A 15262-nucleotide genomic window follows, 5' to 3' on the forward strand; every position below is an offset into this window, starting at 1 on the left:
AAAATACAAAAAGAATTAGCCAGGTGCGGTGGCTTACACCTGTAGTCCCAGCTATTCCGGAGGCTGATGTGGAAGAATCACCTGAACCTGGGAAGTTAAGGCTATAGTGAGCCATGATAGTGCCACTGCATGCCAGCCTGGGCAACAGAGCAAGACCGTGTCTCCAAAATAATAATAATAATAAATGATAGGCCAGGCGCAGTGGCTCAAGCCTGTAATCCCAGCACTTTGGGAGGCCGAGACGGGCGGATCACGAGGTCAGGAGATCGAGACCAGCGTGGCTAACATGGTGAAACCCTGTCTCTACTAAAAAATACAAAAAACTAGCCGGGTGTGAAGGTGGGTGCCTGTAGTCCCAGCTACTCGGGAGGCTGAGGCAGGAGAATGGCGTAAACCCGGGAGGTGGAGCTTGCAGTGAGCTGAGATCAGGCCACTGCGCTCCAGCCTGGGCGACAGAGCGAGACTCCGACTCAAAAAAAAAAAAAAAAAGATAACAACCTAAGTAAGAAAGCTTGCTATTGTGAATATTTAATAAATTCATATGGGCAAAGTGCTTAAAGTGGTGCCTGACAAGTACTAATCATTCATTATCATATACCGTGATTCATCCAAGGAACTTTGAACATGTTGCTAGAATACATCTGTCAAGTAGATAAACCAATTACAATGCAACCATCATTTTATGCAGAACAATGAATGAAAACCAGTAATCATGCTTATTACTGATAGGACATGGGATTAGGGAAAACTGTGACTCTATAACCAATAATCACACAACTCCACCTGAGCCAAAAAGTAGGTGGTAACGCTTTTGGCAGAAGAGCAGAAAAATAACTATTTGAATCTGTGCAATACTGAGGAGAACATTACAGGAGTGGTTAAAGGGCAGTTGTGACAGTGATAAGGAGAATGGACATGAATTTAAAAGCCCAGAGCCTGCAGATTCCCTCTGAACTCACTGGATGAGCTTCTCTCTCCAGAGGTGCTGTAAAGTTTACCTCCTTGATCACATTTTGTGGAAAAACAGGCAGGAGTCTACATCTGTCTGAGATCCTGCTAAACACTTTATATTGCTCTCTCAGGAAAGTGATCTGAATTTGCTAAAATTATCCTATCATTTCAAAAGTCTAGCATCCATTGAATAGTCCTTTGAGATGTTATAACTGTTTTGTTTCAGTTATTTGCAACAGAAACAAATTCAGGAAAACACAATATAATGCTTGATATACTAAAATGAAATGCACTAAAGATATATCTTTTCAAGAATTCTAAAGTTAAATATCATTTTCTAGGTCTTGTAGGAGGTACAAAGTCAACTAAGATGGGATCTTTGTCCTAAGCAAGCAGAGGGAAGACAACAAACGCAACAAGGGAGTTATAAGCCATGTATATACATGTCTGTAATTTGCTTATCTAATGTCTCCCTACAGTATTTCCCCACATTTTGGGAAAATATCAAATTGGTGAATACAGATTACTCTGAAAAATTCCAAGAACCATACTGCTGTGACTTCAGTCACCTTTGCCCACTAAATTTTGATACTTGGTCTCATCTCATGAAACAACAGGAGAAAGAGGAAATATCGAAAGAGAAAATGTGAAAGGAAATAAAGAAAAAGGCATTAGTGCTTTCTGTGTTTGTGGACTCTCAAATGCTGGCCCATGTGTGAGTTCTTTGAAGAATGCTCTACATTTTCTCAGATCCCACTTCCAGTACTGCACCTAGTAATTTCTTACTGCTGGAGTTCTCTGCTTAGTGGGCAATAAAGTGATTTCAGTTGAGCTATTTTCCATAGTTCTTCACCTGTGGAAATGTCAGATACCCTTGCTTTGCCAAAAGTTGATAGTGCAGGCTGGTCCTCAGCCTCCCTCTCGAGCTGCCACAGAGGACCCTGCTGTGGTCCACCCAGACCTCCCAGCCTTCCCCTGCCAGCATCTGCATCTCTGCCTGAGGGCTTTCTTGGGTGCCTGGAGATGACTTTGCCTACCTGCAGTGGACAGAAAAGTGACAAAGAATTATTGCCTTGCAGGGAGCAACCCTCGGCAGTGACTGACATGAGGTAGTCTCTAAATACCTGAGACCTATCACCCTTAAGTTGTGATACTTCTAAGGCCTGAATTCTACACTGGCTCCCAGTGTTCCCTAGTGGAATTAAGAACAACTACTGTTCATGGTGCTGTTGGCTGGCTTCCCTTCCTTGTCTCATTTCCCCACTCTCACATCAATATTTACTAGGACCAACTCCCCAATAAGCTACTTACACTAGAATCCGCATCTTAGGTTGTGCTTCTGGCAGAGCCTAGATGGAGACATCAGATGTGTCTCCAGCTCACTTCTTCTTCCATAAGTAGGCATAGGGGCAAGTCAAGGCTCCCGCTCAAGTTCTAAGAGTGCACATAGTTTATGAAATTGAACTTATATTATACAGAGAGTTTCATATACTCACGGTAAACATACACAGTGTGCGATGAACATTCTTTTATAGGGAACTTTATCTCAGATTATTTTCTCATGGGAAATTCCTTGATTGGTAAATATTTAGTTTTAGGATTTATACTTTTATTGCAAACATACTGACAATTTACCATATTGCTCTGGAAATATGATGCCAGTTTCTCAAATATGTAGACAAATTGTGAATGCTCTATCTTCAGAGAAAAAGGCCTGTGAAGAGTAAGATCTTGAATGCACAAGAAAGAAGGGAAAATGCTTGGTGAAAGTTCTACCTTGCTGAGGGAAGAGACCCTTACTCTGATAAATATAAGAAAATAAGGATGATTACAAATGCACAAGTTTATGTGTTGAACTAGTGAAAATTTAAGAGTTTATATCTAATAAAATTAGAAGTGTTGGTATTTTAACCATGTACATACACAAATATACATTTTAAACACTATCTTTGAAATTAGAAAGACAGGACAGGAGGGATGGCTCCTGCCTATAATCCCAGTACTTTGGGAGGCTGAGGTGGGAGGATTGCTTGAGCCTAGGAGTTCAAGACCAGCCTGGGCAACATGACAAAATCCTGTCACTACAAAAAATACAAAAATTAGCCAGGCATAATTTGTGACCCTGTAGTCCCAGCTACTTGGGAGGCTGAGGTGGGAGGATACCCCAGGAGGTTGAGGCTGCAGTGAGCCATGATCATGCCATTGCCCTCCAGCCTGGGAGACAGAGTGAGAACCCATTTCAAAAAGTAAAATAAAAATTAAATTAAATTATAAAACAAACAAACATACTTTGCATTAGCAACTGGTACATCCTACCTGCTGGTGCTGTAGGATGGGCAATTTAAAAATTGAGGCTTCGGAAGGCCGAGGTGGGCCGAGGTGGGCAGATCACCTGAGGTCGGGAGTTTGAGACCAGCCTGACCAGCAAGGAGAAACCCCGTCTCTACTAAAAATACAAAATTAGCCAAGTGTGGTGGTGCATGCCTGTAATCCCAGTTACTTGGGAGGCTGAGGCAGAAGGATCGCTTGAACTCAGGAGGTGGAGTTGTGGTGAGCCAAGATTGAACCATTGCATTCCAGCCTGGGCAACAAGAGTGAAACTCTGTCTCAAAAAAAAAAAAAAAAAAAAAAAAAGATAGAGGCTATTGGGACTGTTTCACAGGAATTAAGAAAATAGTTCATCAAACTCATGTCCTCAAAATATACTTTATGTACTCTGGCAGTAGCTTACAACTGGAAAAATACTTAACTTGGTGTTATTACTTTTTCTTAGTAAATGATTCAATTATGTAATAAGTCCTACTAAGAACTCCCTTAAATTTTTTTCTCTATTTATCTTGTAGGAATTAAAATTTTCCTTATTAATTTCAAATTACATTTATTCACATAAAACAAGGTAGTTATCACTATTTCAATAGACGTAGTAATTAGAATCTATCTTCAAGTTTACAGCTTACACATTTAGTGCATCTATGAAATAACTATGTGCTCTGAACTTGAAAAATCTTTATTGCTTCACCCTCTACAGAAATAAACTATTAACTTCTTGAATGACCCCATGAGAAAGACATATAGCGGAGAAGATGAATACTTTAAAAATCTTTTCATATAGATGGATAAGGGAAAATGCATCTACTGATGGTTCACATATTGCATTTTCTGAGTGCTATAATTCATTTCAAGCAATGCATTGTAACAACAGTCATGCTAAACAACAACTTTCACAGAGGTTTTCCTATCCACAGCTGACCTCTAAACCGAAGCAGGTTACTGTACGGAAGCGAACTCTGACTCTATGCCGGAAATCCAGTCTTCATATGGCCTGGAGAGATTTAGAGAACAGTCTTTAAAATCTATGGGAAATGCAGAGACAATCCATAACAGGAAATTCCTTTCAATGTAGACATGTCTTCACCTGGCAGCTTACTAGAGAAAAGCTGAAGAAGAACTATGTCTTCCTGAGAAATGTTCGTTTGTATTTATCAAATTAACATTAAAGTATTAATTTCATTTTGTAGTATACAATTTTCCCTGTCTCTATCAGTATCATCTTTTATTTGTGAGTGAATTTCATATTATTTAGAAGCTTCTGACTTCTGGGAAACTAAGATAAAAAGTTTCTGTTGCGTGTGTGTGTGTGTGTGTGTGTGTGTGTGTGTGTAGACAATCTTCGTCTGTCGTGCAGGCTGGAGTACAGTGGTGCAATCTCAGCTAACTACAACCTCTGCCTCCTGGATTCAAGCAACTCTCCTGCCTCTGCCTCCCAAGTAGCTGGGATTACAGGTGTGCACCACCACTCCTGGCTAATTTTTGTAGTTTTAGTAGAGACGGGGTTTTACCATGTTGGCCAGGCTGGTCTTGACCTCAGGTGATCCACCTGCCTCAGCCTCCCAAAGTGCTGGGATTATAGGCATGAGCCACCATGCCTAGCCAAGCTTAGCATCCACATTTTCCTCCTTTTTCAGCAATAAAGCTCCATAAAACTAAGGGTAAGCATGAAACCAAGTGTTCCCCAATGAGATCTATGTGGAAGTACTACATGGACTGCCACAGAGTCTCCTTAAGATTGTGACTGTCTCTGTCCTTTTCTCCTTCTTGGCATTTGGAATGAGTCCCTGATGGTAGGAACTCCAGTAGCCATCTGAGACCATGAGGTGACCTGAAGATGATGGAGCAGAGCTGAAAAGAGGGAACTGGATCCCAGAAGACTTTTCAGACCTGTCATTTTCCCTCTGAATTTTCTACTCAAGGCTTAATTTGAGAAAGAAATAAATGTCTGTCATGTTTAAGCTAGTGGTACCTCAGATTTTCTATTAGATCCAGCTAAGCTACTCCTAGCCACTTCATTCATTCTAGTTTATATCATCTAGGGGGTTAACACCATCTCAACCTCTGCCATTGATTGTTCCATGTCAGGCCATGAAATAGCAATCAAGGACCACAAAATGAAACTCCAAGTGCCAAGGTGGGGACTCCAATGAGCTGAAAGAATACACACCAAGAATTGCTACAATTTGCTAAGCATAAGCCAAAAAGCCAGAGTTTTGAAAACATGCTATCTTCTGATTTTAAAATGTATGATTAAATTAGACACACACACACACACACACACACACACACACGCCAAGTGAAATGCACCCTTGGAATTAATATGACTTTACAGCCATGGTTTACGTTCTCTGGGTTACACTGTTTGGCTTTATGTCTTGTGTAACAGTTTAGCAACCCTGGACATGGAATCCCCTACTTCTCCCTAGCTTTTGATACCTACATCCAGATGTAATATAGTAAGATACAGAGAAAGAGGGTTACAAAAAGACCAGGTGATAAATCAGAAGACTGGATAGACGGTCTTTGGCATTTACTTAGCTATGTGATTTGTGTGTAATTATGGTCATTGTTAAGAGAAATTCTCTCTATGCACATTTGTATCATTAGGTCATTGGTGGAGAATTTTCCTACCCTTCCGCCACAGCTGTGAGGGAGGACAAAGCAGTTGGCTCTCTCCACGTGTCTAAGCATTCACAGTCTTTGACCAAGCATTTTCATGATGTATTTCAACCAAACAGATTATAATACTGGCAGCCAATAATAAGAAGTGCCTTTAACAGTAGCAGTAGGTACACATTCTTATTACATACCAGTGTCGTATATGCAGGAAATAACAAAACTAATAAATAAAATACACACAATGCGAGATTAAGAAGAAATTTGAATTTGACATTTAAGAATTATTCACTCTCTCTTGAAATTAAAAATTTTAGGCCAGGCACAGGGACGCACACTCGTAATCCCAGCACTTTGGGAGGTCGAGGTGGGCATATCACTTGAGCCCAGGAGTTCGAGACCAGCTTGGAAAACATGGCAAAACCTCATCTTTACTAAAAATACAAAATTTAGCCAGGTGTGACGCTGAGATGGCGCCACTGCACTCCAGCCTGGGTGACAGAGGGAGACCCTCACTCTCTCTCAAAAAAAAAACCCAAAAAAACAAAAAATGAGTACTACTTTTTTGCCTGGGAAATACATGTGAGGTCTGGAATTGTTGTAGGTACTGAGGATTTATTTATTCATTATTCATTCATTCCATTCCATTCTATTCCATTCCATTTATACTTCTAAAATTCTGATAAGGTTGAAAAAGAGATTCCTATGTAATACTAGAGATGATTTGAGAATTGTTCAAAAGCTTAGAAGCACAAAAGAGAGAACATTTCCAGACGTACATTTGGAAATATATCTTTTCAGCGTAAAGAACTTAGCTGCTGCAACAGTGAGCGATTCTTGATGTTAAAACTACCCTCTGAGTGTGGAACAACTGAGTCCACTGCAGATTACATAAGTGCCCCCACCCCTTCCTATAGAAAAGAAGAACCCAAACTTTCCTTATTGCTTCAGCACTGGGGCCATCAGAGACCACTGCAAAACATACAAAGGCTATTATCAGCCTATTGTATGAACAAACTCTAGTGGCATCTCACAGATCTTCAGGGTTTGTTAGAAAACATAAAAGGAGACACTCTCTTCCCATAAGCCTGGGAGAGAAGATTACTCTCTAGGTAAAGGTGTGAATATCTACCAGTGTGGACACATCATGGATGAAGCTCTTTCCCTGAGCTAGGAAGCACTTCCGCCCATATATTCCCAGTCCTCTGACCATCTAAAGCTTGGATGTTTGGCGAGACAGCACATTCTCCACCAGAGGATCACATTTCTGGAATTCTGGAACAATGAGGAAAGCAGATTTTTTTTTTTTTTTCTCAAAGGAAGCTTCATGCTATGTTTGTTTAACGGATATTTAGCAAAAGCGAAGTGGAAAATGAGGGGGTCTGGTTTTATTTTGATGTGAAATATGTAGGATTAAGAAGAGCCTGGCATTCACAGTGGGGCCAATCCAAACATACTCACTTTAGGAAAGGTAAGTTATAAACACATGGCAGGAAGTAAAACCAAGAAGAAGGTCGTTATGAGGTAATTACTCCCCTGCAACAAACAGTTGAAGAGCTTTTTGTTAATTCTGTAAAAGGATTTCATGTAATTAAGTTCAAGGTGCTAAACTTTCCCCCAGGCTATTGATTGTGTACTAATTACAGAATTCACTGCTTTAGTCCTTGTGCTCCTTGAAGAGTGCTATGGGGTGGTATCTGAAGAGAAAACGTCTACACTGCATTTTACCCATTCAAATCAGGTGTGATAATCGTGAGTACCCATTCATATACTACCCCTCGAGTTGTCCAATTCTGACACCAAATAATAATCATTTAAAAAGTGAAGCAACACTGTTATCCTTTTTGGCTGGTCAGTCCCATCTGCTGAGAAATAACAGCAAGTTTCATGTTGTTAGAGAAAATTCTACATCTCCCAGTTTTTACGTAAGGGGAATAAGATGTCTCCCTGAGGGGTAACTGTGTGCTTGCAAGGTGTGCCTATGCACCATACATGTTTATGTGTTTGCCTGTGATTGTATCAGGGCACAGTTGTGTGAGCATTCAGTTTCAAACAGAAAAGGTTTGAAAAACTAATTTTTCCAGGGAGTAATTAATAAACTCAAAAATATCCCTGTGATTTTCAATTTCACACAAAGGCTAGGTCACAATCAGTTATAACATTACCATTCTGCACACATGCGGGAATCTGATGAATGATCTCATTTCCATGGTGAAATGTACAAAGTTTCAGGTCAAAACTCACACAAGACAGCTTACCATTTTCAAACTAACTTGGTCGCTAAATGCTTCTGCCTGATCCCTATGCAAAAATTCAAGCCTCAACCAACACCATTTCTAAACGTTGGTCGTCTTCTACCAATTTTCTCTAAATCTTATATTTTAGTTATATCTAAGAATGCTCATCAGAGGCTTGGAAAAGTTACAATGAAGACACGTAAGCTTCCAGTTTAGACAGGGACTGAGTCAGCTGACCTTCTTTTGTACCTTCTCATAGCCCAACCAAAATGAGAAAAAATAAAAATAAAAATGAAGTCAAAGGGAAGACCAGCTAATACAAACTTTTGAGAAATCCCTGCTTGTTAGATTACAAATGGATCCAGGTTGAAGAGCAGCACTGGGAACCTTGCTGGCAATTTCACTTTCCAAGACAGGATGTAGTACTTGGAAGGGGAAAGCTGAAGACAGAGTAGGTCTTGAGGGGAGGACTGTGTACTCGACTCATTACCCATTTTACTGTTTTGGATCAACATTCTCAGAGGCCCTGGGCAAGTCTGGCCAAGCCAAACAGAGGAGCTGGTACCTGGCAGGTTTTTCCCTGATGCAGCAGGGTTCTTCCTTGATGGAGTAGACCATGGCATTAGGAATAAGGCCAGCCTTCAGGACCTCATGAGTATTCAGAGCGGAGACCAGGTCCAACAGGGAACAAGAGCTGCAAAACTATACCCTGCGTGGCGTGACTGCTTCAACACACAGAGAGCATTTTTAGGGTAGCTATTTCATCTCTTAAAGGCAAAAGTCTTTAAACCTTCATAAACAATGAAAACAGCACAAATGAAAAGAAAAATAGATCCAACAGACTAACAAAACATTTGTTGCTATCACCTTAAACAATATTAAAGCACTGAGAAAAAATATTTGCCACATACTTGGGTCACTGACAGCTTAGGGTTAATACCATTAAGATTTAAAGAGCATTTGCAAATCAATAAGAAAGAGAGCCATCCCCAGTTAAAAACTGGATAATAATCCTCAAATATCTTAATGGGTATTCAAAAAAAGGAGCTATATGTGGACAATAACATATTTTTTCAATATTCAGCCTCACTAATAGGGAAATGCAATTTAAAATGGGACTCCATTTCTCACTTAGAAAGTTGGGGGGTTGGGGATGGAATCTTCAAATGATATTAGCCTGCACTGGCTGGTCTGCACCCCAGGTCCTGACACTATCACTGCATGTGGAGGGCAGGTTGGCACCATTTTCTGCAGAGCAACTTGACACATGTATTAAATGCCTTAAAAAACATGAATATTCTTTGGTGCAATAATGGCACTTCAAGAATTTGCATTAAGGAAATGATTAGAGATATGGGCAAAGATTTAGTTATACAATGTTTGTAACAGTGTAAATATATAATAATAGGTAGTCTCTCTCTCTCTCTCTCTCACACACACACACACACACACACACACACACACGAAAGCACATTCTACAGTGGAAAACTGTATGACCATGAAAAATGATAGTAGAAATATGTTCCTTATTTTGGAAAGAAGATTGAAATATATGGTGGGAATACAAAGTCAAATTACAAGAGGATGTACAATTGAATCCTTTTTTCTGGGTAAACATAATTTATGCATAATATATGTATGAAAACATGTCTGTTACCTAGACAACTGAATAAAGTCAAGGAAGCTATGTACCAAACTATGACAGTGTATTTCCAGGAAATAGTTTTCCTGATCATTTTATTTTCTACTTTAAACATTTATTATCAGCAAAATAAAATGTATATAAAAAGACAAAAAAAGAATCAAAGAAGCTTCAACAAGAATCCAAACATAGAAGGCATATTTTTAAAAATCAATGTTTCTATACATCAAGAAAAGTTGTGTGAAATTTAATTTTAAAAGATGCTATTCATGACAGTAATATTGAACAGAATATATTTATATATAAATATGAAAAATACATACAGGACTTAATTTCTAAAAATCTAAAACTTTGTTAAGGATTATGCATAAATGTATATGTATGAAGAATATGCATAAATGCTATTAAGCAAATTATATGAACCAAATAGTGCTGGGTCAACTGCTAATTTATTTGAAAAATAAAATTAGACATATTTGTCATACTATGCACAAAAGTTCCAGATGGATTAAACTGTTAAATAGAACACTATTTCTCTGATTTGGGAAATGAGAAGGCTATTCTAAGACTTTGAGAAAATATAAGGTCTTACACTTTTGAAATGGAAGAATTATTACTATAAAATATAAATAATCCCCAAGTTAATTCAATATTTTCTATATTGAAATCAAAATCCTTACTGACTTCACTGGTAATATATAAAAATGAATTTAAAATTCATATTAAATAATAAGTGGGTATTAACTAGAAAAAGAATAGATGTTTAAAAAGGAGAATTTGCACTACCAGATATTTAAATATGCTGTAAAGTTACAATAGTTAAATCATTTTGGCAATGATACAAATGACATAGAAAATGGGAGGAAATAGAAAGCCAGGAAGAGATCAAATACCCATAAGCATTTACCACATGTAAAACGTGACATTCAGTTAAATTGGAAAAGGACAGATGGCTATTAAGCAAGTAGTGCTGGAACAACTGGTTAACTATTTATTTTTTAAAATTAAATTAGACCTCTTTGTCATACCATACACAAAAATAAATTCCAGATGGATTAAGCTGCTACATGGAAAACTATTTCTCTGATTTGGGAAATGAGAGAGCTATTCTAAAACTATGAATATAGGATCTTAAGGAAAATGTTTGATAGATTTGAGTGTATAAAAATGTCAACCATTCATCTAACAACATTTCCATAAACAAAAATAAAAGGCAGTGAACTGGAAAAACATTTGCAGCATATACACAAAAGAATTACTGGCCTCACTATATAAAGAGCTTTGGCAAATCATTAAGAAAAAAAATAAGCCAATGTGCACTATAATGGCAAAATGGCCAAAACCTATGATAATTATCAAAGGACAAAATACAAATGTCCAATAGATGTACTGGAAAATGTTCATCCTCAAAAATCAAAAATGTGTATTTGCTAAAATGATGCCTCTATCACATCTTAAATTGAGAAAGATATTAAAAGATAGTATATGATATTGGTGAATATGTGACAAATTTACTGCTGATATACTCTGCTGGTGAGAATATAAATTTATACAACCCTCCAAGGGAGAAATGGACAATATGTATCAAGAAGTTACAAATGTTCCTAACCTTTAGTTCGAGAACTCTTACAGAAATTCTTCCTAAAGATGTAAACAAGAGTCCACAAATATTTATGTTCACGATAACTTAGTAAGGAAAAATCCTAAGTGTCCAACAATAGATGATTGTTGCATGCAATGGAATAGCATGCAGCTAATGTAGAACATTTTAATTAGGATATAACAAATGAAAAATGTAGGCTACAAAACAGCAAGATACCAATTTGGTTAAAAGTACGAATGGATGTACATACTGGGCAACTGTTCAACAACCTGCAAACAATGGCTTTTTTAAAATGATGAAATTTTAGGTTTTTCTTTTTTCCCTTTCCCTCCTTTTTGTTTAATTCATTCTACAAACACTGGTTTGCTATTATGTTAGAATTTCTATATGTTCCTTTTTTCCCCACTGAATATGAATTAATTTGTAACCAGAAAAACAGACACATTTTATAAAAGTCCGACGTCCCAAACTGACTTCCTCTTCCAGATGTTAAAAATCTAATAGAGGATTGGAGCAAAAATAGGAAGGGCAAGAATCTTACATTGAAAGCATAACATAACTTTAAAAAGAATTGGGGTTACGCTCAGATCACTCCATGTCCTACCTTTAGAAACACTTTGTAAACCATACTCACCTGTTTCAGCTTGGATGCCTCTGCTCCTACAAATGTGAATGTGATTAGCGTCTCAAGGATCCCTTCCTAACAGGTCCTCAAAGCCAACTATTTAAGGAACCTGACATCTCTCTAAGCGTTTTAAAATCCATTATCCCATTGGAGCCCCCACAATAATAACAGGGGGGTAAGCTATGACTCTGGTTTTGTGGATGGGGACGCCTGACTTGGGGAGGTTATGCCTTGCCCAGGACTGAACCCCGGGTTAGAGACCGGCAGGCAGCGGTGAGTGGGAAGGGCCTGGGGACTACGGCCGGGGCCGGGAGGGGCGGGCACCTTACCGCGGCTTGCTGGAAGGCGCCCTTGGTGTAGGTGCCGCCACCCCGGTAGGAGATGGCAGGGATCTCTTGGAGGAGCAGCGCGCACTTGTGCTGGCGCGCGCGGCGGGTGGAGATGTAATCGACGCGCGGCACCACGTAGTTCTTGGACGAGAAGGTCACGATGGCCACGCGTGTGGCCGTGGGCACCACGGGGAAGTCGGACAGCAGCTTGCGGACGAACATGAGCTCGCTGCGGAAGTTGACTTCGCCCACGCTGGACGAATCATCCACCAGGAAGACGAGCTCCAGGCGCTCGCTGAGCTCCCGCAGCCGCCGCACGCGTCGCCGGAACGCCTGGCCCAGCCGCTCCACTCTGCTCCCCGCCGCTTCGTCGCCAGGAGCCGGCGGCGCTGGGAGACTCCCGGGGGCCCCCGGCGCGGTCTCGGGGAAGAGGCGGAAGCTGAAATTGCGCGACGGGGACATCTGCTGAAAGGTCGCCCAGCCCGAAACGAGCGCCAGACCCCAGCAACAAAAGGCCAGGCGAGGCCACATCGCGCTGGAGATAGAGCGGCTGCCCCGGAGCGCAGGCAGCTGCTCCGGCGGGAAGAGGCGCCCTGCGGCCCGACTCGCAGAGGGGCGTGCGCGGAGCGGGGCGCGGGGCAGCGGCCAAGAGCCTCAGCGCCCTTTCATCTGACACTGGGGACAGACACAATCCAGACTCCTCAGCAGCTCGGAAACTCCGGAGGGAACGGCGCGCGCTCTCTACCCCTCTCGCTCTCCTCTTTTTTTCTTCCCTCTCTCCTCCTCCTCTCTCTCCCTGAAGCCTATAAAATGTTTGAAGGAAAGGGGGCAGTCAAGAAAAATCTCCCGCTTCCCTCCTTCTCTCCCTCTCTCCCTCTCCCCGCTCCTGTCTCCTTTCTGTATCTCTGACTCTATCTCCCTCCTCCCCCTCTCATTCTCCTCCCGGGATCAAGCCAAAGGCTCGGAGATTCCATGACACCAGAACCCCGCGTCTGTCAGGCTGTCAACATTCCCGCAGCAAGCGCACCAGCGCCGAAGCCCTGATTGATCCCATATGTCTGGCAGGAGCTGCAGAGGAATTCACTGGAGATGGATCCAGATACCGAGAGTGCCACAGTAATTGGAAACACTTTGTGGACGAAAACATAGACGCGGGCTGGCCAGGGAGTTGAAAGCATCCTTTGAAAACTGCTTGCTCACCTTTTGTGTTTCTCTTCCCCCATTCAGTGTCCCAAAGCCCTCACCAAATAGATGATTGTACAATTTTCCTGATGGGGATTTCTAATCAGTGGTGTGTGTGAGCGTGCAGACCCTTGAGGGCCCCCTCAGATCACTCCATAAAGGGGTTGCATCTAACCTTATGCATTCCATAGGAATGATTTGTCATGGTGCTTCAGTCGTGCATTTATTCATTCTTTCCTGATTTTAACAAATACTTTTTGAATGCCCATTGTGTGCCAGGAGCTATGTGAGGCACTGTAAATATAAGGAACAAAAATTGACACGGATTCTATCCTTAAGGAACTTAAACGATAACAAGTCAGGTGACCATTAACCAGATAGTAACATACAAAATATATGTAATGACAACTGACCATGCTAAATAAAGGAGAGTTTAGGTAGACAGACTTGACCTTGGAGAGGCCGGAGAAGCCTTCTCTGAGGACGGAAAGTTTGTGCTGAAATCTGAAGCATGAGTAGGGGGTCCCCAAACCCCTGTCATGTGCTGTTGATCTATTTCAACAGATAAGATCGACCTGGCTTTGAATGATACCTGGCATATATCTGCTTTGAAACAAGTTGCTACCTGGGGTGGTTTTTCCAAAGCAGGACCCCCAAAGGGGATAGCGCACGGGTAAAGGAAAGGTGCACTTTGCATGAGGGTGGGACCTTTGGTTAAAAGATTCCAGCTAGGAGTCAGGAATCCTGTGTAGATCAGCCTACAGTTATGTAAACCACCTGAACTGAGTCACTTCCAATCCTTGGCTCAGCATCAGTATCTATTTCATGATGGAATTCAGTGATCTCAGTTTCCTCTGTTTCTAATAGTGAAAGATTTAACTCCATCTGTACTTACCAAAATACTTTCAGTGACAAGCATACAATGTATTGGTTAATACGTTAGGGCTCTGGCATCAGTTTTCCTGGGCGAAATCATGACTCTGCCATTTACTAGTTGTATAGCCTTGACTCAGTTTGTTCATTTGTAAAATGGAGTAATAACGGTAACATATTAAGGGCTGTCGTAAGGATTAAGTCATAAAAAAGTAAAATTCTTAGGACAGTGCTTGGAACATAGGACGTACTCAATACATGCTGGCTGGTTGCTCTTATTGCCACCTTTAATCATGAATGTTCTTCAAATTATTTTCCTAACAATACTTTATTGACCACCTACTATGTCCCCGCATGTAAGATACTGAGGATTTAAAGGTGAAAAAGACTGAGTTCCAGTCCTCCAGAAGTTAAAAGAACATTAGAAAAGAACATAGATTTGCAAACAATTACAAAGCAGTAGGATGATTGCAAAAGCAGAGAAGAAGGAGCAAGGAGGAGAAAGATCTCATTCTTCCTGGGAAATGAGTAAGACCTCATTTGAGTTGGGACTTTTTTTAAAAAAAGAGAATGGTTTTCCAAATTTCGTCTACTCTGTGTTATTTAAAACACATCATGAAGCCCTTTATGTGCAAAGCACCATGGCATCTGTAATGTGTGCCATCTCCTGTGTTCCCCACACAAACCAAGGAGGTATACAATTGCTTTAGAACTCTTGCTGCAAGTAAGTGGTACCCAATGTCTCCTCATTTAAACAAAAAGGGGTTTCTTTGTTCGTATAACTAAACTAGGGAAAGGGCAGAGGGTGGAGCTGGTCTCAAAAAGGCTTGGAAAAGTAAATTAAAAATAGGTCTTTAATTTTTCTCTCACTTT

At 40.6% G+C, this 15262-nt stretch overlaps 1 protein-coding gene across 1 annotated transcript in view; it reads right to left on the reverse strand.

Annotated features, from left to right (window-relative positions):
- The window catches only part of SVEP1 (sushi, von Willebrand factor type A, EGF and pentraxin domain containing 1), a 226247-nt gene extending 212369 nt beyond the window's left edge, over positions 1-13878 (reverse strand). Inside the window, exon 1 of the mRNA XM_007968447.3 lies at positions 12335-13878. Within this exon, the coding sequence (XP_007966638.3) occupies positions 12335-12865 (531 nt within the window). The 5' untranslated portion in view covers positions 12866-13878. The remainder of the gene's footprint in view (positions 1-12334) is intronic.
- Positions 13879-15262: the final 1384 nt, after the last annotated feature.

Source organism: Chlorocebus sabaeus, chromosome 12 (genome assembly GCF_047675955.1).
Source record: "Chlorocebus sabaeus isolate Y175 chromosome 12, mChlSab1.0.hap1, whole genome shotgun sequence".
Classification (NCBI taxonomy): Eukaryota; Metazoa; Chordata; class Mammalia; order Primates; family Cercopithecidae; genus Chlorocebus; species Chlorocebus sabaeus.